This window comes from Thunnus thynnus, chromosome 16 (assembly GCF_963924715.1).
Source record: "Thunnus thynnus chromosome 16, fThuThy2.1, whole genome shotgun sequence".
Taxonomy (NCBI): domain Eukaryota; kingdom Metazoa; phylum Chordata; class Actinopteri; order Scombriformes; family Scombridae; genus Thunnus; species Thunnus thynnus.
Window position 1 is genome coordinate 5,334,004 of NC_089532.1, and position 27,865 is coordinate 5,361,868.

The 27,865-nt window shown below is 40.2% G+C and overlaps 1 protein-coding gene across 1 annotated transcript in view; it reads right to left on the reverse strand.

The window, feature by feature from the left end:
- Positions 1-27,865, reverse strand: part of atrn (attractin) — a 144,968-nt gene that overhangs the window by 48,657 nt on the left and 68,446 nt on the right. The window contains exons 25-26 of the mRNA XM_067615246.1: positions 22,167-22,228; positions 2,324-2,402 (exon numbers count right to left, since the gene is read on the reverse strand). Of these exons, the coding sequence (XP_067471347.1) occupies positions 2,324-2,402; positions 22,167-22,228 (141 nt within the window). The remainder of the gene's footprint in view (positions 1-2,323; positions 2,403-22,166; positions 22,229-27,865) is intronic.

A 27,865-nucleotide genomic window follows, 5' to 3' on the forward strand; every position in this document is an offset into this window, starting at 1 on the left:
CTCCTGTCATCTTAAGAGGCATAAACCAATCACACTGCAGCTTTGTCAGGATGCCTGCTTCATATCACTCATGCAATGTGAGTGTGTCTGTGCTTATGTATGTATTTATGTATGTATGTGATTGAAAAAGTAGATAAACATAACTGAAGCTTAAAATCTGCAGTGCATCACAATGTTTTTAACAACCTTATTTCCTTATCTTCCAGTATGTTACAGAAAATATGTGTTTAAGACATTTCCTCTCTTACAAATGAATGAATGACTTTCCTTAATTATATCATATCTGTTGTCAGTCCATTGGGGCCATTTAAATGCCTTCCAAAACATTTGAATAGTTAAGTATTTTGTTTTGAAAAATTGTCTGTCAATTTGTGGGCCCTGTAGTGCCTCCCACAGTTTGGCAGACTGCTTTGGCATCCTCTGTTTGGTCCTTTCAACAAAAAAAAATGACTGAAGTTTTTTCAGTTGACTCAATTAAAGACATCATGCACTGTGTCAAGTCAAGTCAATTTTATTTATAAAGCCCGATATCACAAATTTGCCTCAAGGGGCTTTCCAATCTGTACAGCAGATCCTCTGGACCCTTGATTTGGATAAGGAGCAACTTCTCCCGAAAAACCCCAAAAATGAGGAAAAAACATTGAAGAAACCTCAGAGGAACAATTAATTATGGGCACTGCACTTCATTTATGTACTTTTTTCTGAAATGAAAATTTGGAAATGTTGAGTCTTAGAAGCACTGTTCTTTTTAAGTCTGCAGTACAGATGGTAGAGTTTTTGTATTTATATGTACTTCATTCCTGCACAGCAATCAAGCCTCCTAGATTAAATGTGCAATAGGCTCTCAGTACCTGTCTGTCAGAAAAAATGGCTGTACTTCAATTGAGGATAAAAGCACAGAATCGAATAGATGAAAACTTTCTGTTTTGTTCCAAGGATTTTAAACAGAGAATTCAAAGTGTCTTTGCTGCACTAATTAAAAATTGTAACTATGTTCTAATCTACTCTTTGTTCAGTTGTAAGAAATTGTGCGACAGCCACAAATTGATGCAATCAGTGTACTGAACTAGATTATCAATTGTATATATATATATCGGTTGATGGAAAAATAAACAACTGTATATTATCTGCACAGATAGAAAAGGCTCTCTTTGGCATTTCCTGAAATTGCTCAGAGTTTGCTTATAAAGAAACTGCATTTTTGATTTTGCTTTTAAAAATTTAATTTATAATAATAGGACTACATTTTTCTACAGGAAAGGTTTTATAGTGCCACATTTCAAAGAGTTAAATAGTTTGCAAAAAGAGCTAAAAATGTGAAAATGTGAAAGAAATGTATGTGTTTTTCTTGCTGTTTGTAAGATCCATAACCTTGCTGTGTACTGGGAAGACGACAAGCCCCACTAAACTCCTGTTTTGTGGTTATAATATTTTCAGACTGTTTCATTAATCATAACACTGATTTTAATCAATGCAAAAATATGTAAATGTAAAACTCATTATTACATGTGAGGCACGAGCTGGAGCTACAAGATGACATGGATACAACATAGAAAATAAGCTTGACTCTGTTTTTATGCCCTTGGAAGGTACATTTCAGCCTTAGCTTGTACTAAAATAATACTAAAATTACTGTATTCATCATATTGTATGTGTGGGAAAACACTGAATTCAAGCAACTAAAATCACTGTGTTTGACTGAGATATCCAAGCAGGGTTGAAGCGGGAAACTGGACTTCAGATTTGAGAGTTTGATTGGTTAAAGGTCACTGATATGGCCTTAAAAAGTGGATTGAATCAGTAGCTTAAAACGCATTATATTGAGGCATTTCTGATATTCTGTCCTTGTTTTTGTACTGTACTGTTGAGTGTAGGTGCAATATGATGCAGTCAATACAACACTGCAAATACCTGCAGCCTCGAAAAGACCTCAGCTAAATGAACACGTCTCTCTTAACAACTGACCATTATAAACTTGCAGGGATGTGGGGTTGTACTGCAAATGACTGTATCATACACTAAGTGTGCAGTATGTATCTTTATATGCTGTAAATACACTTAAAATAGCACCCTGTCAAACAATTTTCCACCATCTATGTAATTCTATGTTTACCCAGAGTACCAGTGAGTATTTTTATACTTCCAGGTACAGACCTTCAGCTTGATCTTTATTGTAAGCTACACTGACTGACTGAAATGTCAAGCTTAAACAGCAGCTTCATAGCAACCGAATTAAATATAACCAGAAATGTGTTTACGTTGTTAATTTACCGACCCGAGTAGCCAAAAATCAATATTTGTAATGAGCGTGTCTGAGACTTACCTCTCGTCGCCGTGACGCCCAGCAGCTCTGTTTGATCTTCCAAACCACGGCGGCCACCAGAAGCAGGGACAGGAAGCAGCTGTGGACAGACGAGAGAGAGAGAGAGAGGAAGGGATGAGTCAAAAAAAAAAAAGAAGAGAAAAAGACCAAACGAGGAAAAGGTGACTATATGTCAGATTTTCTTCTTTGAACTTCTGCATATTCATGGGTGTTTGGGTTTGACAGTGATTGACAGAAGAGGTGATTACAGCCCACATCGATCTATATTATTACTTAATGAGCTACAGGTCTGAACCTTCTGTTTTTGTGCCTCCTGATGAAAAAAAAGTCATAAGCCGCTACTGTGCCATAATAAGTACAAACTTTAAAGCGGTTTTGACATGTCACTACAGTTTGTCTATACATCCAGCAGCGTGCCAGAGCAACAACGTTATTACCGGCTGTCAAAGAATAATAGGTTATCCGAAAGTTCTCCTCCAAGAAATACAGCTCCATTTGTTGTGAATATAAGACTCAAGAATCAAAAACACAGCCTGTGCTGCAACCCGAACGTGAACCTGCTATAAAACCAAAAAAAACCCGAAAATATCTTCACAGTTACAGTACAATCGCTGAGGATGATGTCACTTGTTCACAAGATTTGACGCGAGTGTAAAATGGTGTCTGACAGTGAAAGCAGCTGTCAAGAGAAGAGGAGAAGAGGAGTTATGCAGGGGAGGAGGAGAGGGGATGCACAACTACACTTTACACTTTCCATGAGATTGCCCAGAGGTTTGAGAGGGTGATATTCATAACATACATGATCGTAGACACACATGCCTCCATTCACAAATATATTTTCATAAATATATTTGTATGAAAGTTGTTTTTATTCTGCATATTTTTTTTTTTTGGTACAATTCTCCTCCTCCTTCAGTTTCGATGCATCTTAGTCATCTTGATTTGTTTCTTCTGCTCTTTTCATTTGGCTCAATGTGTTTTTTCAGCACCATTGAATTTTTTTTCTTCCGGCTTGAGCACTTGATGTTTTTTTTTTTTTTTTTTTTCAAAACACCATTTTCAGTGTTTTCCACATTTGTGCAAATAAAATATACAAAGAATGCTAACCCTGAGATTCTTTTGCACTCAAGACAAAATTGCCTTGAGGTGATAAAGGTAAGGGTGACATGTCTGGGAGAGGTGGTTTGTTAGCGGTGTCATTTTATGTGTGTGTAAATGTGTGTGAGTGTGTGTGAGTGTGTGTGAGTGTGTGTGAGTGTGTGTCACTAGCTCTCTCCACTTCACCTGGCTGCTTTCACACATGCACTTAAGAAGCTGTGAAGAAGACAGGGAAGAAAACCACAAAAATAAAGTCAAAGAGAATGAGAGTGTGCTTATGTGTGTGTGCGCGCGAGTGTGTGTGTGTGTTGTGTGTGTGTGTGTGTGTGTGTGTGTGTGTGTGTGTGTGTGTGTGTGTGTGTGTGTGTGTGTGTGTGTGTGTGTGTGTGTGTGTGTGTGTGTGCTCAAATACATCAGAGACAACATCTCCTGCGATCTGAACTTCATTCCCCGACTGTCACGCCTTTCGCTGATTTCCTGTCAGCATTCCTGCGGCTCTCTGACCCGTACTTTTTATATTTCAGCTCACTTCGGTGTCGGCAACCGGCTGGTGATGAGTAGCATGTAGGAAAAAAAAAAAACACCTAAACACCAGCGATCCAAACATCGACTCAGATTTCCTCCAGGAACACATCCACTATAAAAAATACAAGTTTGTACATCTAAGTTTTATATAATCTGGGATCGCTCAATATTGATGTGTAAACACAAAGATAAAACTAGTCAACTGAGCAGTGGGGCAAAATAAATATATGTTTAAACAGAGATATGGATATATTATATTTATTTAATGTTTGGCAGATTAATTAGCTACGTTTTACATTAATAAAAATGAAACCAAACGAGAAAATGCATCAATGTCCCCTGAATACAAACTCGGCGCTGTCACTGTTTACAAAAGATAGTCTCAGATTCTCAATGCAGAAGCTTTTAAATTAATCTCAGCAGCAGCACTCAGTGATGCTTACAGTCTAATTTACCATTCATATAATTAACATGCCATCTTTACATTATTCTAAGTCCCATGCATTCAAATTCTGAATGTAACAGAAGCAAACAATTAACCGTCTAAATTATGTTAATCAGATTCTATTTGAAGTTTGACTTATGAATCTGTAAACAGCATGCATGTGGCGCTGTATAAATACAACAGTTGCTTACTGAAGAGACACTCAACACTGCTGCTACGGCAATTATCTGATCTGAATCACTCTTTTAGTCCTTGCTTTGCTTTGTTAAAAGACATTTTTACACTTTAAATCTGGATCGTTTGGAGGAGTTTGTGTTGACTGCTTTCATATTTACTTGATATTTGCAATTTAACTCACTTGACGTTAATATGCAATTATGCTTTTCATTTCCGTATATTAATACATGGTCTGATCATGTTTTCAAGATGGTTAAGGATAAATCTGGAGGTTTTTCACATTGTTCCACTGAGCTACAGGTTACTGTAATGTCCTGAGAAACACAGAAATGCACCAGCAAAGGCAGAGAAGAAGAAGACAAGCAAGCCAGTAAGCATGGATGTAAACAATGCTGGATACTTCACTCACTTATACTTTACGCTACGTAAAAAAAAAAATCTGTTTTGCACATGTTTAATGAGGAAGGAAATTGATTTAACACATCTGTTAGATCACAAAGATACACACAATGTGTTTTGGTGAGTAACAGTGAATGTAAAGGAAAACTCCACAGGGCTCCTTTAACTGGATCCCACTAATTCTGCCCACTAGCACACAGCTGACAATTAGTCGCCAACAAATGGTCCGTTTCCTCCTGTTTGAGTAACGTTTTCTAAAATCTACAATGCCCCGCTGTTTTAGGAAATTATTTATCCTTTTTTTTATAAAAAATGAAAATACTTTTTAAAGATTTATGTCTTTGGGCTTGGGGCTGAGTGCCACAGAGAGAGTAGGGAAGATGGAAAGTACTGAGAGACGGACTAACACATTGTTTTCAGTCTTTTCATGGGATTTGTTGAATATCTCTATATAAAGCAAAGGATCTCTGTTAGTCTGTCTGTCTGTATGTTTGTCCTTCGCATATTTCAAGAACCGTTCATCTGATCTACTTCACACCTGCCAGGTGGGTTGCTGGGGAATCAAGGATGTGCAGCGTCGATGTGTGAAGTTGTTTGGATGAGCAGGTCTCAAGAAATATATAAAAATACCTTATAAACAATGTTGATTTGCTTCTTCTTCTGCCCGTGGTGTCAACAAGCAGAAATACGGACAGCGCCACTCTGCCAAGGATTAAATCCGTAGTGATATGAACTACCAGAGAGAACTAATTGAAAAAAGTTGAAGCTTTATTCCCATTCCTCACACATGAGAACTTTGTATGTATGGTCAAGACACAGTGCAGCATGTCTCAGGCAGGTTTTGAAAAGGGCAATACGATCAACTTCAGCTCCACTCAAAATTGCAGTCTCCAGATATTCTGCGTGTGAGGTGTTTAGGGAGCATCGGTAAATTGTAGCTACTGTCTACTGATAACCTGCATTAGTTGAAAATATAGAATATCACAAACCTTAACTTTTAAGGTTGAAAATTCAACATGTTGTCATGCAGTGTTGGTGTTTGTGGACTCTACCACCAGGTGGTTCCTTTGAGCTGAGTTGAGTTGTTTTGGGTTTGAAGAAGTAATGGAACAGCTGTCTTTTTTGAGCAACAGTGAAACTTTGCCGGGTAACTATAGTACAAACATGTTGTTGTCGTTGTAAAGTCATATTACGCTCTAACATCCACTTATGTGGTTGCTATATTACACAATGAAAGATCATCTGGATCAATGTGAGAGATAAGAGAGCTGTCTGTAGTTCTGTATACATTGAATCTGAAGACTATAAGCTTTGAAAAAGGAATCTATTCTTGCTTTATTGTTCCAAGTACAGCTGATTTTTCTTTTTTCGTTTGTCTTTCTGGGGTTGGCAGTGGATTTAATTAGAATCTCTAACTCAAAACATAACTTCTCAGACATATGCCTTCCAGCAAAGACCCCTCACAGACTTTTCTTCCAAAGTTTTACCACCTTTTCAATCCGAATGCCTTTGCCCAATTTAATACTGGCTGTGATGCATTTAGATCTTTATTCATCGCTCCAACACCCTCCCTGCCCACCCTGTGTGACTCTTTACAATGCCATCTATTCAAATATTCCCTTATCTTTCCATGGCTGAAGAGGACTCTTAAGAGATCCGTCCGTTCAACCGTCTTATTGATCTGGATTCCTGCTCACCGCTTAAAGAGCGACACTGTGCTGATGAATGACCCGCGTGAATAGATATCAGCCCCTGCATCAAAGGCTTCCCTGCTCAGCGGGGTGGGAGGGAAAAGGAGAAAGAGACAAAGGGACTGGAGGAGAAGGAGAAGGAAAGACAAAGAGATGGATGGAAATGGACAGTAATAGTGAAAGACAGGGAGATGCAGACGGAGAGGACTTTAGAAACTGCGAGCTTAAGTCAGAACTGAAAAAGTAAAGACACAAAGAGACAGAAACAAACAGAAGACTGAGATCAAAAGATTGAAAGAGGAACATATAGGAAGCAACAAGAGAGAGACAGATAGAAACAGACAGAGCGGTGCGCTTCATTTGATCTCAACCTCCACAAGGGAAGCTGGCCAAGTTAGTCAGGCTTCAGCTAACCCCCCCCCACCACCTCCACCACCTCCACCACCACCACCACTCCATCACACCCAGAGCTCCCACTCTCACAGGGAACAGAAATGAGCATCCACCAGCAGATGCTGCCTCACCAGAACCACCTGCACTGATCACACTCCACCTCCTCGTTTCAAGCGCCGTTGTCACATTTGCTACTTCGATACCGCCATACATCACGTTTTGGACGTGATGTTGACATAACTAGAATAGTTGAAATAAGAATGAGTCTTTGAGTCTTTAATGCAGCAAAACCGTTGAACACACATGGCATCAGTGTCAGCAACAGTCCACGGTGTCATGAACTGGATCCCTCCGAGCTGGTTGACAAACTGGCATTAGGAGTTAAATATGGAACTATTTACTGAGACACTGTTCCTAACTAACATCAAAATATCTACACATAATCTGCTTTACTGTCTAATTCAAATGTGTCAACACACTTTTATGCTCATATTTCTGTTGATTTAACTCTTGTTTAATCAGTTTTTTTTTATTATCTCTTTAAATTCAAGTCAAGAATTGAGATTTTGAACTTACTGACGTTTTGTTGCTAAAAATTGTCAGTTGGTTGTGTTAAAATTGCTGTTACTCACTTCACAGAAGGGATTACTGTAGCTCCATGTAGCCCGGAGGCCAGCAACAATCTAACACTCACACTGCCTTAAGACACACCTTTACTGGATTCTACCTGACAATTGAGAACATTGTGGTATTGATGTTTCTTTTTGGGTTTTTTTTTAAACCAGCACTAGTTAACAAGTAGACCGAAAGTAGTCTGATGGCGTGTTCAAGTCATGGAGGATTTATTGTAGAAATACCTGAGGAAAAAAAACTCAACTCAACTTAACTTCCTGATGGTATTACAAGTATGACATCTATTTTGTGTAGTTTTTTGTTTTGTCTTCTCAGCTCAGATATTTCACCACCTGCTGTCATGAAAAGTTTTTGTGATTTTAGAGAATCCATAAAATTTAGCGATCCAAAGGAAATAGAAACCTGAATCTGAAACAGCTTGTTTTGTTTTGTTTTGTTTTGTTTTGGTCATAATAAAACAATTTACCATACTCCAGAAGAGAACAATGTTTACAGCAGTTCCTTTAAGAGTGTTTTCTTTTTTTTGGAGTAAATTCAAATTACCGTTTTGAAATGAGTAAATGTGTTTAAACTGCATAAATTAAATTCCGCTCTATGCTTGAAAAACTATCCAATGAGAAGTTCTAACTTAAATGTTGTCATGTATTTTTTTCAGTGACAACAATTTAAAGCCATGAGTTACTGCAGTGGCTGAGGCTGTGATTCAAAACAACAAAAAATAAAACTGCTTATTTATAATGCAGCAATTTTAAGTTTTGACCCACCTTACATTTACCACAGAGGACAACATCACATAGTCTGCACTGGCTTTGAAGCAGGTAGTGATGAAGCGGAGTCATGGGGGTTGAGGGAAATGTGTCATATTGACAGACAATGTGATCTGATGGATCTGCTATAAATAAATAAAAACCAATATCTTAGAGCCAAGGACTGACAGAGCAAAGTAACGCATAATACCCAATTTGAGAAGAGTGCTTTTGACAGCCAGACAGTCTTCATTTGCATTGATTTTTTTTTTTTTTTTTTTTTTTTTTTTTTTTTTTTTTTTAAATGGAAAGCATTTTTCCTCCTAACCTGTAAAAACAGTCTCATTCTACCTGCTCCACAGTTTTTTTTCACATTTAAAAAAGGTACTCTGTGGAGTTATTTGAATTTTTTCACCAGATCTCATTGTGTGTTTCCTTAAGGCCTAACCAAGTGGGAAGTTCCGGATCTGAAAAGTGAAGCCATTGTGCAAGTGTGACTTAAACCTGCATTCTCTCTAATGGCCAGCAGGGAGCGACTCAATTGGCTTCAAAGAGAAGTCAGATAGTATGGAAGTCTATGAGAAAATGGCCCTACTTCTCACTTGATTTATTACCTCATTAAACATTTTCCTGATGTGTTTATGGTCTCACTCCCTAGTTTCAAGTCTTCTTCAATACAGCATGATGTTCATTTTCTAAATTATGGTCCCATATAGAGGAAAATAGATGATAAAGCAGTCGTGGCTATGTTGTGATTGAAAAGTTGCTACCACTGTGACAGTGTTGGTTAGGTAACATAAACCATGACGTAATCCCAGATTCACAGAGTAAAGACGTGGCTGTAGCCGTTACCATTTCAGTGTGTTTTCAGCTCATGAATGTTAATTGTAACTTCTTGGTTGCCTAAAAAAGTCTTGTTCAGTGTTTGGTTGCACTAAAAAACCCTCTAAGGAGTCGGATGTTCAGTTTTTCCAGTAAGTACATTTTGTTTTAATGGTTTTAAGCCTGTTTTTCGCTAGCATTAGTTAACCACAGACTGTAAATACACCATGCTAACCAAGCTAGCAGCTAGCGTTAGGATTAGCTCCACCCTGTCGACCAAATATGGGCACTTCTGGCTCCAAAAATCCAAGATGGCGACGGTCAAAATGCCAAACTCGAGGCTTCAAAAGGGGAGTCCCTAACAAACATTCTGAATGCATTTCCTTCCCTACAAAACATTTCAGAAGCCATTTATTAAACATTTCATTACATTTACTTTGACTGTCAGTCTTCTGTTCATTTTCCTGCTGCACTGTTGCCACCAACTGCCATCCTCTGCAGTCGATATATTAAGTCAACCCTGTGCTCTTCTTATGCATGAGCTGGTAGAAAACATAATAGTAGCAATATGTGGATCCACTTATCAGAGCGTTGCTTTACAGTGACCACTAGTGGTCAAAAATTCAACAGAGTACCTTTAAAACTGGTGGCTTTCAAAGTATCACAGTCTCATTGCATTTGTTTTCCTTTTTTAGTCGAGCCCGACACCAACATGACAAAAATATTGTTTCACTCTGGCACCTAATTAGGGAACACTGAGTCTTGAAAAAGCGTTGCTCAAAATCAGATAATGATGATCATTTGGTAGTGAAATTACATCTGCTAACAGGCATTTCTTTTACTTGCCATTTTAGTGCCACTTAATTTGCTCCATAAATGATGGGTTACAAACAAAATGTCTGCTTTTATCATTTGGTTTTCTTGTCCTAGACTAGACTAGATGTGTACAGTGTGTGGAGCATGCCTTAATATATTATTATCTGCAGGAATTTATGCATTTCTGTTTTCACCAACAGAAATATTGGGAAATGACGGTCGAGAAATTTGTCATTTGAGTCATAAACCAATGCAAATTCTATTGAAATAAAGAAATAGAAGGTAGAGAAATAAGATTGAGCATGATGGGTGATTGGTTTGAAAATTGGAAAATCTAATTAGGAGGAAATAATCACACACCCACTTTTGTTAAAAATGATTTTTGCCATTGAATCATATTGTGAGTCACCACATAATTTCCACATTCTTTGTTACAGCTGCTTAATGGCCAACAGTAGGAATCTGCAGGTTGTACTTCATGTCTAAGGTGGAACAGTATGTAACTGAATGATAAGCAAGGGAAAAAAAAAAACTGTCAAAAACTGCATGTGTCCACCAAAACCTTTCTTGAGTACATCGGGGTAAAAGAATGATGGAAGCTGTTTGCTTCAGTGGCAGACTGGAGCGTAGTAGGAGAGCCAGAGTGAGTGTATTATAGCCACAAGCAGCCGAGGCCAGAGAGGTGAGCTCTGATGTGTCATTGGCTAACCTGACAGCAAGACAACAGCCACAGGGCAAACACCAACAGACCAGCTCTGTTGTCTACAACCGGCTGAATACTAATCCAGCAGCTTGCCTGCCGCTGGCTTTTACTCTGAGGTGGGAAATTAAACCTTCTCACCAGCCAAACACGCGTTTAATTTTCACTATTACTGATAAGTTTGTCTACTGAACCACAAACTAACCAGAATTTGCTCAGAGGTTCTATTCTGCCCTACACTTGTCACCACTAAACCCTGCAGCGCTATGGGTGATGGGACACTGCCAAGAAAATCTAACCCACCTGAAACAGAAGCACAGCTGAACATGTTGCAGCATACAAATTTCTGTATAATCTCTGCAGCTTTGTATTTTTGTTTACCCGCTCTTCACACAACGAGAGCGGGAAAGAGATTTTATAATACGTCTCCTCTGTGATAGTAAGAGAGACAAAAAGCAAAATCTAATTTGGCATGTTGTTACAGGCAGAATGGCATGTTTGCAACCAAAAAAAAAAAAAAAAAAGAAGCATGCTCTTGTAGTTACGGATAATTAAATTTGCCACCGACAGTTATCGCTTCACCTCTTAAAACTTGTTAAGACTACAGGCAACCGCTAATTAAAACTGCGGCTCTTTTAGGTTTGAAAATTGTACGTTTTTCAAATCGTAACTTCAATAAAAGAACAATTAATTGTTAAGCTCTGATATACATAATTAATACTAGCCACTGGAGCTGCAGCTGAGTGCACTGATGTTGAACTGTACTGTAAGAGTCTATTCAATTAAAAAAAAACATCTGACGACTTGCTAAATGGGAGTTTGTTGGGAATATCCTGCCTGACTGAGATGTAATCTAGATGCCACAGGGACAGAAGAAGCAGTGGTGACAAAAACAGCAGTGAAAGAGGGAAAATGAGGATTAACAAATTGATTGGTGATAAAAATGTAGATTCCCATTATTTAAAAAAAATGCACCTATGCACCTTTAATTCTGCACAGGTCTGACCAAAAAAACAGAAAACTGAAGAAATAAGGGCTTTTTTCACAAGTCCTACACAAGTCAATCCTGGTGCATGAGGAGTACAGTGCCACTCTTTCCTGCAATTTCGCTATTGCTTGTACAAACCTGCCAAAGCTCATGTCCACAGCAAGCATGCACCACAGCCCTGAAGAAACACGAACAGCATGCTGTGGAGGGAGGTGGTGGATACGAGGCTGATCGGATGGGAAGAAAAGACTTTGCCTCTCTCTCGGGACTCCCCGGGAGTGCATTACGGCACTGTTCACGTTCCTGTTGCTCTCCTCCCCACTCATTACAGGTGAGGAAGAGGAGGAGGAGTAGAGAGCGAAGGCTCCGAGTCAAACCGACTGATCTGATTCATTTATTATTAATCGGACGCAGAGCAGCTTTCAGCTTTTTCGCAGGACCTATCAGGGGGGAAGGTTTAGCCGCAAGGCGCTTCTTGTACTCTCTCTATCTGCTCCATCTTTTTCTTGTATCTCTCTCTCTCTCTCTCTCTCTCTCTCTGGCTCCTCGCTGATGACCTGACAATGAGGTCAGATACAAAGAGAGAGTGTTAAAGAATGCAAGAGAGGGGAGAAAGGAGAAAAAAAAAAAAAAGGAGGTGGAGCAAGAGGTGGGGAGAAGGAGTGAAGAGAGAAGAAAAAGAGATGTCGAGAAAGAAGGCAGGCAGGGGAGGAGGATGAAGAGAGGGTTGAAACTGTGGAAGGAATATGAAACATTGAAGATGGGGAAAAAGAGAGTTAGAGGAGAGCAATAAGATGTGAAGGGAAAAATAAGAAGACACAAAGGCAGGGAGGTAAACGGACAGGCGGCGATGCAGCGGGAAAGGTTTAGATAAGGATGGAGAGAGTATGAGGAGGCATAGACTCGCAGAAAGAAAGACTAGAAAGCTTGGAGAGGAAGAGGAGGAGGAGGAGGAGAGAGCGGGATTGTGGCACAGCACCGGTGGCGGCCCCTGCAGGGTGCCCGGGGAGGCCCCTTAGGACAGGCAGGAGGGGTTTTTAAATGTGTGTTGAGTATCTCTCTGCCTCTCTCGCTCGCTCTCTCAGGTGTCTCAGGGGAGGGAGAGAGAGAGAGCCGGTGTCTGCTGTCAGTCAGCACTGCGAGGTGCACGCTGAGGGCATTCACGTCACCGAACGTGTGCGAGTATTAGTGTGTGTCGTGTGCAAACTGTGTGTATGGACATGTGAGAAAGTTTCCATCCAAATATTTATCTTTACATTATAATACAGGTTAGTATGAAAGGAAGGATCTGCAACTGATGATTATTTTCATTATTAATTAATATCTTAATAATCTTTTTGGCTTGCCCTTTGTCCCTACTGTATGAGTTTTGAACAAACATTTAAAAAAGAAAAGCTAGTACGTGGACTTTGAGTGAAGTTTTTCTGCTTCCATGATGAAGAATGAACTTTCACATTCAGCTCTCTTAGAATTTTTCTTTTGCATAACTTCAGGAGAGGTTAAAAAAAAAAAAAATTCATAAAAATCAGAAAAACTTATTAGAATTCAGTGTAAAAGGACATTTTTCTCTTCTCCTGTTGTTAAACTTCATGTAGCCTTGCAAGTTTTTTTGCAAAGTTTCCATCACAATTTCTCAATGCTCAATGTGTCATAGTGCTCCTTTTGTCCAAAATAAAACCCCAAAATATGAATTTTACAATGATATAACCAGAGAAAACCAGAAAATATTTGTTTTTTTTGCTCAGGAAATTACTAATGATGGTAAAGCTTTGCAGAATTATGTTATTATGTAATTATAACATGTTTCAAATTAAAATCTAAGCATTTTTAATACTACCACTGGGTTGTGCCAAAGTTTGACATGTTCAGATCTTAATAATTAATCAATTATCAAAACAATTTCATTTCAATTCAACTAAAATGAACAAAAACACGACACACTATGAACAATAAACGCATTTTTGTTTTCAGTTTGGAGTGCAAAGTATGAAATTTGGCCAACAACAGCCAACACTAAACAAAAATGACAACTTCCTAATAATTTCTTTTTTTTTACTATTTCTTCTGTTAACTCTGTTTATTCTTCTCAACATTTCAAAAGTTTGAACAACATTAGCTTGACAGTTAGATGTGATCACAGCTATGGTTTGTCTTTGTGCCGCAGAGTCCTCCACTCTCCGTCCTGCTGTCCATCACCCATCACCCGCCCTGTCACCGCCGCCGCTGACGCTCATGCGGGCCGACGTGTGTGTACAAACACGAACTTGTGAGAGAGGGAACAGCGAGCCTACGTGCTCTATGGCGCATATCACGGTTGGGGTCGGTGTCACTTTCTTTTCAGCCGATCGGTGACGGATCTCTTTCCCGAAAAATCTGAAGACAGAAAAGGTCTTTGCTCTATAATGACGCCGCTGAGAAGAAATACCACGGAGGGGGGATAATTGAGAATGATCTGTCATTAGTGAATGGGTTGCAGTTTAAATTGACATTTGGGATTGATTGTATCGAGCTGACCAACTTGTGTCGGCTGTAAACCGGAGCTTTGAAGAAGCTGCAGAGAAAAAGAGCCAGTGTATATTTATTTATATACAGACGGCTGACAAATTAAAGGAAAAACTGGTGCAGGTCTGAATACATGACCCCCTACAGTGAGGGGATACGGTGGCTCTGCTATGCTATATATATATATATATATATATATATGTGTATGTGTGTGTGAAGGACAATGATTAAAGGGCACACAGCATCACTGAGCGGCCAGCTGCCTCTTATCTTTTGAACAAAGAGGGTTTCTGCATGTGTGTGAAAGAGTGTGTGAATGTGAGAGAACTTCTTTGCCAACATCTAAACATGCAGATGTGTTTAAGAGGCTAAACACAGAGATGATGACCGCAACAACAGAATTATCTCTGTTCTGTTGCACGCCACTTCCTGCTGCCACATTATGTAAGGACAGCTGACAGGCTGGCCACATAACTAAGGAAAGAGAGAGAGAGACTTTTGATGTCCCTTTAATAAAAACAGAGGCACTTACAACACCACATACAGCTCCTACCCACTGTACAAAAGCATAAAATAGACCAACATCCCACCTCACAGCCACTTGTAACTCCATTCATCATCTCTCCTCAACATACACACACACACACACACACACACACCTCTGAGGCTCCATACTGCAGCATTCTTTCCTAACCTATTCAATTTTCAACAAAGCAATATACAAACTATGATATCAAGTCATCACATTCAGATACATATACAGATACCCTCCTCCTCCCCCACAGTGCACACATCCCCGTCTATACACCAGACCTTCTGAAACCCGACAAAATCATTCACCAAACTGTAATAAGCATATTCAGCCCTAAGGCGCGCAGAGACCAGCTCCTTCAGTATTAACACCGGGTATGCCGGCCCACAATCCTTCATTATATTGGCTCCATGTGAGCCAAGTAGCCACTCCCCAAACAGGAAGTTCATCAGCACACTTTTTGTTTTGTTTTTCACAGCCCCACAGAAAAAAAGAACTCCCATCTTTCCACATAGCATCTTCAACAAAGCAACAACAGGTGACACACAGTTACATTCAGCGAACACATGTACAACAGTCATTGCCCACATTTTTATCTATTTTGGACAGAAACTCTCTGAAGCATCCTCCACTGCAGATCCCCTGATCTTTTTGTTTAGTTTATATATTGTTCAGCTCCTAAGCTTTCTCAATGAAGATGTTCTTTATGTCACCTTTACACTATTACTACAAAAAGCTATCAATTCAGTCATCATTTGGATAAAGGTGCAGTTTTAAAAAAGTAGAATATTAGCACAGAAAAAATCTGGAGCAAAGTGGAGAGGAGAGATTGGAAGGTTTAACCAGGAAATGCACAGCACAGACCCAGCGGTGAAAGGTTGTAGTTCAACTATCCACAGCTTCAGGGGAAAGGATTAAAGGCCCAGCTGGGGAGAACAGGGAGGGGGAGCAGAGGGTGAGTTAACAGGGGGGGAGGTGGAGAGCAGAGGAGAACGACATACATGGCTAGGACCATGACTCAAGAGACCTGGAAGCGGTGGTGCTCGGGGTCGGATAGCGGTTAGAAACCACTGGAGGGTAAATATTAATGCTACTGCTAAGATACTCAAAACCACAACCTGACATAAGCAGGAAAACAAACAAAAAAAACAACAAAAAAAAAAATCAAAAGAGCTTCTGGAGTCGCCAGGTGACGACAGTGAAGAGCGAAGCTTCAGATGTTGACAGAATACAGCCTGAAGTGAAAGCTCATCTTCGCTCTGATACGTTTGAGTCAAACTTGTCTTTCTCTCAGAGGAGAGAATTTAAGACTCTTTGATAGCAGCAGGGTGATTCATTCATATCATCCCATCCCAGCCACCCACACGCCCACCCAGACTTCGCCCAGGGCGGCCCGCCTGCTGGTACCCCGGCTTTTAATGTCTCCGCCCCGACCGAGTTACGTCTCCCCTCTGTTCAAACAGCCGGCGAAGCGGTATAAATCACTAATCATTTTAAAAACACACCACCGTGATAAGATGCTGAAAAGTGAGGTGAATTCTGTGTTTTAGATTTTAATAATTCATCTAATGGAGGACGACATTTTTTTCAAGGTTGATGGAGGATGACTGGTGCTGATTCACATGACTGTAGTCATTACAGCAATTATGTTGTCAACTGTATTTTTGGTGGCGCTCTGTGATTTTAAAAAAAGGATAAGACTGGCTTTATTTGATATCTTTTTGTCATCAAATGCCATGAAAAGACCAAAACCAACATAGAGTTTGTCTGTCTCACTTTTTCAACCTCTCTACTCTGTCTGTCGGGCCGAAATTCATTTGTTCCTACTCAAGATGTAAAAAAAAAAAACAGGTCACAAATATATAGTTTCATTTTTGAAAAGGCTTAATCATTTCCTAATACAGCCTGACACTGTAGTTTTTGTTTCTTTTAGCAAATTTGACTCAAATCTGCCACACTAGTGAGTATTTCTGAGTATTTTCTGTATGTGCTGCTGACTCAAACAGCGGCCTCGTTCATAGTAATAAAGGAACACGTCCCGGTGCAGCAGTGTGGCTCATTGATGTGTTTTTAATAGATTTGAACATCAATGGAGGTCAAGAGGAAAACTCTATGAAAAGATTAGGCTAACGCTCGCTGAATCAATTCAGTGGTTTTAGTCTTTTAATGGAACTGTTGACATTAATAAAAATAAAGAATATCACCAGCTTTATCCTTTAATGGTGCCCTTCAGTACCTTAGTGGGCAACTGAGTCAATGTTTTTTATATTTAGGCATTTTCACACAAGTGTATAAATCTCTCAGACTTGAGCCCAATTTTTTCCAAGAGTTTGGTACATTTACGGAGACATGAGAGCTGTTGCAATTTTAAAATTGCAAGTGCTGCAATTTTAATCATAATTTACACAAGTAGCATAGAGATGAAAGTTTAAGCTGCAGATCTTTGATTTCACCGGTTATGACGACTGCTGCAAGTAAATTTATGCAGCTGCATCTTAGTAACAGTCATTTTGTAAGTTGGTAAAACAGGAAACACTCCAAAAACCTGATCATAACCACTATACTGATACACATTTAAATGCATTCAATGCATTTAGTGTACAAAAGATATCGCTTCATGGTACGTATGAAGAGGAGGGATGACTACAGTGACCCCGGGTCACTTTTAATGTGCATATGGCATGAAAGTATTGTATTGAAATTCAAGCCTATCTTTTCACACTGAAGTAAACAGCGCCAGCATCAGGGGGTTCACTTTCCACTGGGACGACTCGTATGCTAAAAATATACAGTAAGCACTCATGTTGGATGGAAGCACCCACCAGAAAGCGTGAGTTATTTTAATATTAGCTGTCGAGCAGCACAAACGTGCCGGCGAGGTATACTCTCGGGGGAAGTAGAATTTTCTGGGACATCGGGCCTCAGCGCCGCGTTGACTATTAGAAGGTTAAGTCAAGTTTTTTAAGAAGTAAACAACACGGCTTGTCGATGTGCGGTCAGTGCTCAGTTTAGACTTCTTTTCTTCCTGTACTGTGATGTCTCTGTCAATGAAAATAAAAAAGATTCCCACAACAAAAACTGGGATCTCACTGCTGGTTAGAGAAAGCTTGATGATTAAATTGACCTTTTTCCAGGATTATAGTTATGTTATGTTACGTCTCTCCTGTTTTGCACAAACTGTAGTAATCTGGTTGGTTCTGCAGACACTTAGATGAATTGGACATTAAAGTGTTGTTACGTAATTTTTTTATTATATATTCAAATACCATTAATCCTCTGAGACACACACAGATGTAGTCTCTGTACTTTCTGATGCACCTTTGCTGAACTGCTCACCTCTGGCGTCATAAACAAGAAACTATTCAGGAAACAATAAACAAACTTTTTTTTTCTCCTCTTTTGATAGAGTTCATCACTAGTTGGCAGAGAGAGAGAGATGTAGGCAAGATGACTTCAAAAACTGCAGCAATATTTTCATGATAAATATGTCCCAGCATGCATGCATTTTATGATAGCTCTTTTAGCTTCCTCCATCCCGCAGTTTGAACTTATATAGTCAAAAAAAAAAAAAAAAAATTCTCATTCAGGTCACTATTACTTCAAAGCGCTCTTGCTTTAGCAGCAGACAAGTTTAAAATGAAAAACATGACAGCTTGAGAGAAAAAAAAAAAAAAAAAAAGCTCAAGAATACATTTTCATTGCATTTCCAAAAATGGTTTGGAAATTTCACATTCTCCAGGGCTTTTCCAGGCCTGGAAGAAAACATTCAATTTGCACAAAAATTTAACAAAAAACTGTTCCATAAATGTTGAGACTCTGAAAGTCCCTTACTTTGCTTAAATTTTAACAGGGTGGGGGGAAAAAATAAACAAACATGTTTATGCACTTTTTTTTAAAGCCATGATTCAACATAACGAGCCCGAGGTGAGAATCTGCTGGACAGCTGGACGTAAATACGAGAATGCATCTGTTTGCTGTTAACGCTGCTGTTAACTCCAGTGCAGAATGCTTGTGGGGTATCTGTGCTGGCGCTGCAGATAACGGGATGGCACCACCTTCATCTGTCCCCACAGGGAACATGGCACAGAGAGAGAGAGAGAGAGAGAGAGAGAGAACCGGGAGCGAGGAAGAGTGAGATTAAGACACAGAGAAAGTCGGAGTGAAGAAGAGCAAACAATTTGCACGTTAATTAGCATCCCTCTCCTCCCCCGCTACACAAACAATGCAGCGCCCAAAAGAACCAGAAGCAAACAGGGACAAGGCTGCTAGCTCACTAACTTTAGGTCTCTACTCATCTGTGCTGAATCAGTGGCAGGCAGCACACACACATCAAAAAACACTGAGCTGTGGGATTAAGTGCAAGTCAGGGGGAGTAGTGGGAGGCGGGGAGGAAAGAAAACAGGGAGGGAGGGAGGGAGGAAGAGAAGGGACGGAACAAGGGAAATAAACAGAGAGATGGAAGCGAGGGACAGAAGAGAAGAAGCAGAAGGAGGAAAGAAGGAGGGAAAACAGAACAGACAGGGAAGATGGAGAGCTAGAGATGAAAGGAGAAAGAGGAGGAGAGCATGAGGGGGAGAAGCAGTGGGAGAGGAAAAGCAAGGGATAGAAGGGCAGAGCGTGTGGGGGGAGGGCGTGGGGGGGTGAGAGAAGAAAAGGAGGAGGGAGGGACAGAAAGGTAGAGGAGGAAAAGAGAATCGAAGGGGGAGATGGTGAGCCAGAGATGAAAAGAGGATGCTGAAAAGGGAAATAATAACAGAGGGAGGATGAAGGTAAAGATGAAGATGGAGGGAGGAGCGAGACGGAGGTTGTTCCGTGTGTATGGATCGCTGTGATGCCTGCTTCCTGCAACGCAGCGGGCGCAGGTTGCAACGCTTCAAATGCTGACAAGCAAACATTCAAACGCTGACGCATGTTTATGAACATACCAGCATCAACTGCAGGCTCTGCACTTGTATGTCAGAGAGGAGCGAGGAGGTGTAGAACGGCACTAGAAGTCCCGCAGCTTTTAACAACGAATACCATCCAGAATAAATCTCAGAGAGGAGAGAGATTTATTCAGTCAATGCTGAAACGTACTGTTATTGAACAACACTGTATGGGCAAAAGGCTGGACACAAAAAAAATAAATAAATAAAAGAGAAACCTTCACATCAGCCCCATCAAATCTCTCTGCCTTTACATGGATCAATAAAAGCAGCATGACTTGGAACAGCGGGCATTTTTTCAGAGCGTTATGGAGTGCACACAAACCACAAAATGTCCTACAATTCTCCTGCGGGTTACACGCACACACAAATCCACAGGATACTCAGGAGAAATAAATAGATGCACACACACACACACACACACACACACGCAGTCAAGCATGCATGGAACACACTTGTGTACCCAATTTTTGGTCACTCTCATTTTTAAAAATCGATAACACATTACAGCAGTTCCTGAAGAAGTGGAACACAGCCCGCGGATTCATCACAGCTCAACACATGCACATTTCAGCCCTGCCAGCAAAACCAGTGTCTCCGTCATTACAAAGAGAAGCATGTTGCTCTGCCAAGAATCCTCCTTTTAAATTCCAGTCAAGATCCGAAGGTTTCCAGAGATACCAGATATGTCAGGATGAATCAGAGGGAAATATGTGCAAAGTGCAAAAGACAGCAAAAATATTCCCATATATTTGACTAAATATAGTGTATATATATATATATATATATATATATATATGTGTGTGTGTGTGTGTGTGTGTGTGTGTGTGTGTGTGTGTGTGTGTATGTGTGTATGTATATTTCTGTGGATGGCTAACTTCTGATATTATTAATGAATCACATAACTGCATAATGTGAAAGTTGTCGACAATCCCACAGATAATTATCGAGTAACTTTACAGCTCTATAGAGCAACTCAGCTCTTAGCTCATAGTTATTTGAAATGACAGTGTTGCTTTATGTTTACTGCTATTTTAATCTAGCAGGAGATTTGTTGCTAACAAGTTAGCCAATAACAACTTTATATTACTTTATTTTGTATGTCAGGACTCTGTGTCTGTGGATTTTTTCTGCCCCCTAGTGGCCAAAAATATACAACTTTAAAAGGACAGGTTCACAGTTTTTCCAAGTCTGCCTTAAAACAATAAGTAGGTGCCCAAATGAACATTAAAAGGGGTTTTTCTCGCTGTAATCCTTCCTCCTGCTGGTACTGGACATTAAAAGATCTCTTCAAAATGTGCTTAGAATGTACTCTAAGTAATGGGGGACAAAATCCATACTCCTTGTTTTGTGCAAAAATGCATTTATAAGTTTATCTGTAGCTAATGTGAGGCTTCAGAAGTTAGAGTCTTTTTAGTATGTGACGACCCTCTCTGGGCAAACACCTGCAGGAGCCTGGTGGGTGGAGTCGGGTCGTCAGGGAGATTCAGCTCATCTGGACTGACAGTCAGTCAGTCACCTATCCTCTCTCCTCTGGCTTCCACCTTGTTTGGTTTTGTTTGTATTTAGCTTCATTTATCTTTTAGTTATGTACAATAAATCTATTTTTAGTTAAAACTCATATGTGGTCCTATCCCTCCTTTGTCCAGCCTTGAGCCGGGTTGTGACAAGTAAAACTTTCCCTCGTTTCCCCGGAGAGTGTTTTCTTGTTGCTGCCGTGGAAAGATCGTAACAAAAAGAGGGACTTTGGCACCGAAAAGATTTTTAGTCAAAACTTCGAAAGATATTGACTTGATTTCAGATAAACCTTTCTTTCCTTCCCCCTCCATCACTTACAGTGAAAGTGTAAGCAAGAAAAACATATGTCAATGTTTATTTGGACACCTGACAATTGTGAACGTATACTTTAAGTTATGGCAAGAAAAAAAATATCAATTGCTGGTCTGAGATTGGACACAAACCCAGGACTCCTTCATGAACATGAAGTACACACTACTACCTGATCTGGCAACGAAAGGTTGATGTTTGTCGTGTGCTAATGAACATTAACAGAGAAGTTTGGGTTTTGGTAGATCTGCGTTATTCCTGTTTACATTGGTAGACCACAGACTTGCTAAATGGAAAACAAATAATCTGTCTGTGCTTCTTTGTGCATGATGGGACTGAATCAAATAAAGGAGTGGGAGTTGCATGTGTGTGCATTTCCCTGTGCATGCTGAGAGCTAACCAGCGCCTATAAACCAATGAGCTGCAGCGCTTCTTCATAGTAATGGCTGGTGCGCAGGCACAGGAGAGTGGCTCTGGTGATCCATCACTGTGGTTTACACTGCATCTCACACACACACTTACACACACACACACAAGTCGAAGGCAGCTGCAGCCATTTTAACACTAGCACATCTGTGGTGTGGAGTAAGTGCATTGACAGAAGGGAAGACGAGAGCTGCTCACCTGAAGAACGTGACGAAGAACTGCACCAGATCCATGAAGTTACTGTGCTGGGAGAAGGCAATCTGTGAGAGGAGGAGAGAGAGAGGACAAAACATAAGAGTCAGAAATCAGCTTTAATAGGAGGATTTGAAGCAAGAGGTCAGCATTATACACTCAAACATGCATAAACTGGAGTTGACCTTGTAGATCTGACAAAAGGCACAGAAAAAAGGAGATAATACTGCCTCTGCTCACCACGGCAGACATCATATGCATGTGCACTGCATATATTTATATTGTAGGTCATATACTGCATGTGTACTTATGACGCTATGTTGTTGATCTGCTTGTACAATTTCTGTAGCGGTTCACGAGCTAAATCACTGTCTCAAGATAAGCACTTTGCAAGGGTTTTTCTTCTTCCTTATGGTACCCACAACTCCTAATTCACAACTACTGGGAGGTTCCCAGTCTGTCTGCTTATCTGTGTTCCAGACTGCACGCCTGTCAAAGCAACAACACGCCAGCAGCCGGGCCTTTCAGCTGCCCACAGCTCATGCAAACATAAATAAAAAAAAAATTAAAAAATCATTCCTTCACATGTGGGCAGAAATATTCACTATGTAATCATCACAAGAGCAATTGTACTAATGACATCCTGTCTTAATCAAGGTTGCCAGGGGTAACATTGGCAGTATTTTACCACCTCCCCAAACCCCTCTTCCCACACTACCCCCCCCCCCCCCCCCAAAAAAAAAAAAAGCCTCACAATGAACACATTGCCGCAACAATGCTGCCCACAACACAACACTGCCTCTCTCTGGAAACCTGGAGGTACTGCGCCTCCTGCCAATGGCAGAATTCCCCTCACACACTCCTCTCTTGAGGTGACACCTTGGACCAGAACTCATCACTGCTCCTGCTTATTATTCTTCAGCAAAGCAGGGATTTGCATATAATTCCTCTGGAAAAAAGGAGCAGGAGGAAGAAAAAAAAAAAAAAAAAAGACAAAAGCCAGAAAACCCAGCTGTGAGCATGTCAGATTAGTCTATGAATACTTAATATGTGATCAAGAATTACAATGTATGCATAGAAAACACTTGATGGGTCAGAATGTATATAGATCTGCAGTGACTTTACACAATAACACAGGGCCAAAGGCATTAGCCTGTGGTGAAATGACAGGCGTATGTGTGTGTGTGTGTGTGTGTATGTGTGTGTTGTGTGAACGGCCCAGGGTCTAATTTACTTGTGTAGTCAGCACCATCTGGCTCGCTAATGTGTTGCTGTTGATTACTGTTGAGCGCCGAATCCTCAGTGTGATCATTTTCCTCCAGACTGTTGAACACTGAGGAGAAGTTCAGGGTGCCAATACACACGGAGAAAACTTTTAAAAGGATGTTAGTGGCGTAGGGTCGGGGGGTAGGTGACTGACACTGGAGTGGTTTATGGTTTAATTACAAGTGTATCTCAAATGCTTACACCACCAGAATTTGGTGTTTGATGTCGATCAGGGTGCAAAAATGCCATTAATGACTCTGAGCAACTCATGATTACTTTTTTTTTTTTTAAATGATATTTTGTTCTTTTTTTTAATTAATTCTCCAAAATGTCAGAAAAAGGTGAAAAATGATCATCATAAGTCCCCAGAGACCAAGGTTTTGTCCAACCAAGATTTCAACACGCAAATATATTAAAAATTTCAGTGATATCAAACAGAAAAAAGCAGAAAATCCTCATATTTGAGAAGCTGGAAGCAACAAGTGTTATACATTTTTATTTGTTAAATGACTTAAATGAGTTAACAATCACAACTTTTTTCTGTCAATTAACTCCTAAATTAATCAACTAATCATTTCTCCACTAATCTTAATCATGCTACTGGTGTATATTTTTGTGACCCACAGCAGTTACGATAAAAATTGTGAGGTGAATAGCCAGAACGACAATATTTTCCTCGTCATCCTTGCTGTTTTTGACACCAAATCTAAAACACATTGAAGCAGCTCCCTTTTCCTGATTTTTCTCAGCGTTTCTCCAATAAAAGCAGGATTAAAAAAAAGAAGAAAAGGTCCTCCATTTACCTCCACAAAGCACCACGGAGCAATTTTTTTTTTGAAACTATTCAGAGTTTCTAAGAAGCCAATCAGGCGCTTGCAATTAAGATAATCGTTTTGAGGGAATATTTTACTTTTGGTGCTCATGAATGTAAATGGGAGGTAAAAAAATCAAAGTATTAAAGAAAAACTATCAGAGTTTGTCTGAAACTTTGAGTGGCAATGATTCTTTGAAGAGCAAAGCTTAGGATTATCAAAGGACGACTGTCAGCTGGTGTGCTGAAACCGAGTATACTTTGTGACAGCGGCCTAACAAAGCCATCTACTTTTCTAGTTGATTAGAGATACGTAACGTTCTCTTCTAATGACAGAACAGCTCACTACAACCACAAAGCTTAATGACTAAACACAAGGAAAGCAATGATAGGTGCTTTAGCATCATGTCATCACTGCATAACACCATTTTGAAAAAGTACAGGCAGACCGCCACGCTGAGAAGACGTGCAATAACAGTTACTGTAGCGACTAATCTCAAATGTCAGCCGCGTGCCGTGCTTTGTCACCGAGAGGCAGGCTGATGGTGGTGGCGGTCGGCCCGGGGTGACGCTCTCGTTATGTGCCCAGCAGAGGGTGACTCTCTCTTTAGGGGCCGCAAAAGGATCTCGCAGCGGGGCCTGTCAGCCTGCCGCCGGGCATTAAGACTGGAAATATTCTGCCTTTAATGGTTTGTGACAGCCACTTGAACCATATTGGAGTTTTGAAGAAAAGTGTCATTATTGGTACGAGGGAGGGCTGCGCAACAGGTTCCACCAAAAAAGGAAAAAGGGCAGAAGGAAACCGAATTTCAAGTATGAATGAGCTGAAATGTGTGTGTGTGTATGTGAAATACTTCTATGCATGTGTGGATGTGCACCTTCAAGTTTGTCATGTGCCAGGATGTACTGCATAACATTTAAAAATTTGCTCATGAAAACAGAACAGCTCCAGCTGCATCCATCAGACGAACGCAGATAAAAGATACCTGTGGGAGGTTGGTTTTCTACTTCTGTGCAATAATCTGCCGTCATCTAGGGTTTTTTATCTTGATTTTTTATATATTTATATTTTTTTAAATAGTTTCTCATGGGTGGTGTGTTATATTTTTATTGTATTGTATGGATTTTTATTCACACCACTAGTGTAGCTCTGGAGTACAGACATCATGGTTCCCAGAGGCTGAATCCTGCTGACTTTAGTGATCCACTGTAGCACCACAATGAGGTTGATTATTTGTGTTTTTAGACAAATTATTGGATGGGTTGCCATGAAACTTGGTACAGATATTCAGATCCCCCTCAGGATGAATTATAATAACTTCGGTGATCCCATTGAGGGCATCATCAAGCTGAAATTTCAGTGTGTCCGATACTTCGATTTGTGGCCAATCAGCCTCAGCTGTACTTAGTGTTTACTGCAAGATTGTGAACATTACACCTGCTAAACATCAGCATATTGGGATTATCGTTATGAGCATGTTAGCATGCTGACACTGTCCAACCTATAAGGGCAACTAGCATGGATGTAAACTCTTATTTTGCTATTTTGTTATGAAATTTTGTCAAAAGTTTTGTCTTATATAATTGATCTACTATACTGCAGTGGAAAACAATTCATTGCGTTTTGTTTCATATTGTTTATATATATTTTTTAATATTTTCCTTTCCAATTTTATATTAATTTTTTACTTTTTAACCTTACACAACTTATTTTTATATATTTTCTATAAATTATCTATATACATTGTATCTTTTTTTATTTTTAAAGTTAGTTAGTTTGCATAAAATTTAATTGATGTTAAAATAATTAGTAGCTGATTGATTTCCTGGTGTACCAACCACTGTTTCAACTGCTCTATTTCTATTTCCTCACCGCTCTGTGATCAGTATCAAGACGCACCCATCAGGCAGCCATGCATGGCCCAGATAAACACTACATGAGTCCACACAGATACGCAGAGCGGCCCAGCCAGCTGATAGCTACAGCTGCCGCTACTTCACAGCAGGGTATTAAATTGGAGGCTGTTCTAATCTCTACCATATCATGACATGTTCACTAAGGCACGGAACAGGAGATCACAGCTCTTTAATGTAATTAGTCTGGGATTTGCGTTTCATTACAAACATCATTAAATTCAGATCTATTCTTCATCAAGAATGGGAAAAAAGAAAAAAAAAAAAAAGGGGTGGGAGAACCCGTTGCTGACTAATCAGTGCAATTGATTCTGCTTTGATGAGCTGAACCCCTTGACGGTGATGAAGTCATCATGGAAGACACTTTGACCATTGTAAAAGATCTCATTTCTGGTAGGTCGAAACGATTTTACCTGCAATCCAACATCTGTGCTTTTTAGAAGCTTTCTATATTTTACCTGATACATGTTATGTGGAAAACTGTTCAGTTTTGTAATGTGTGCAGCTGATTAAATGCAATAAATTGGGCAGTGAATGCAACAAGTGGCGTCGATGCAACAGAACAAAAACATGTGCTGCGTCTCGAACAGGTACGCGCGCTGTTCCGACGGCGCTTCCGACCACGTGAAAGCAAACAGATGCAACCTTGAGGTGGTGTGTTGGAGAGTGAGCGAGCGAGCGAGAGAAAGAAAGAGAGTGAGCTCTGTATAGTTGCACACTAAAGCCTGGAGAGCTTAGCTTCCACACAGCCCACTCTGAATGCAGCATGTGTTTCAACTTAACATTCCACTTTGCCCTTGCTCTTTCTCGGCTGCTGTTTATGAACCGTTTTTCCAAACACTCCGATCTCTGCCTGCCAACACTGGAGGACCAACCGCCTACGATTACATACGCACACAATGCCACACTGCTAAAGACCACTTGAAGGCAAAGACAGCAAGTGAGGAAACAATAGAAAAATGGAAGGCTGTTATTAAGAGGAAATAATGAAAAATAATGATTTCAAGACAAGGAGCGGTGACAGGAAAAGAAAGAGAAACAAGTGGAAAATGTTACCTCGCTGACGCAGGTTAAGTTCCATGAGTGCAAGGAAGAAAAAATGACATGCTAGCACACCTGCATGCTTTAGTTTTCAAGGACAGGGGTGATCTTCTACATGTTCCACACCCAGAAAGACAGAAGGTGAGGTTGACCAGAGGTGTCTGAGAGAGAGGGAAGGCGACAGTAAGCTTTCTGTTCTGCTGTATAGACCTCCTGAGGCTGGCTATCAACAGCTGGAGTTCAGAAGCTGAGAAAACTAAAAAGCCCCTCACATGGCAGGACATGGAAGATGGAGGCAGGATTTTTCTCTCCTTCAGGAGGAGGGCAGGGGGGAAGGAGCTTGCATGGGGCAACCAGTTAAATCACTTCCAGAACTGATCGGGGAGGCACACAGGGAGCCGGGCTGCACAGAGCGCACAAAGAGCCAGGCCCAGAGAGTTTCACGCTCCCAAACCAGCAGCAGCCAATCCTGGCAGTGCAGTAATTCTCTGCATCAAACTCAGTATTGATGCTAGGTTTACTTGATCCTTTAACATGCCACAAAAAAACACTCATGCACACACTATACATGTGAATGATACATTTTTCACAGACAGCATAAATCTGGAAACCTACTTAAAAGATCATGAACAGGTTTAGCGGCAGCACCTCTACACATGTAAGCAGGTAGATA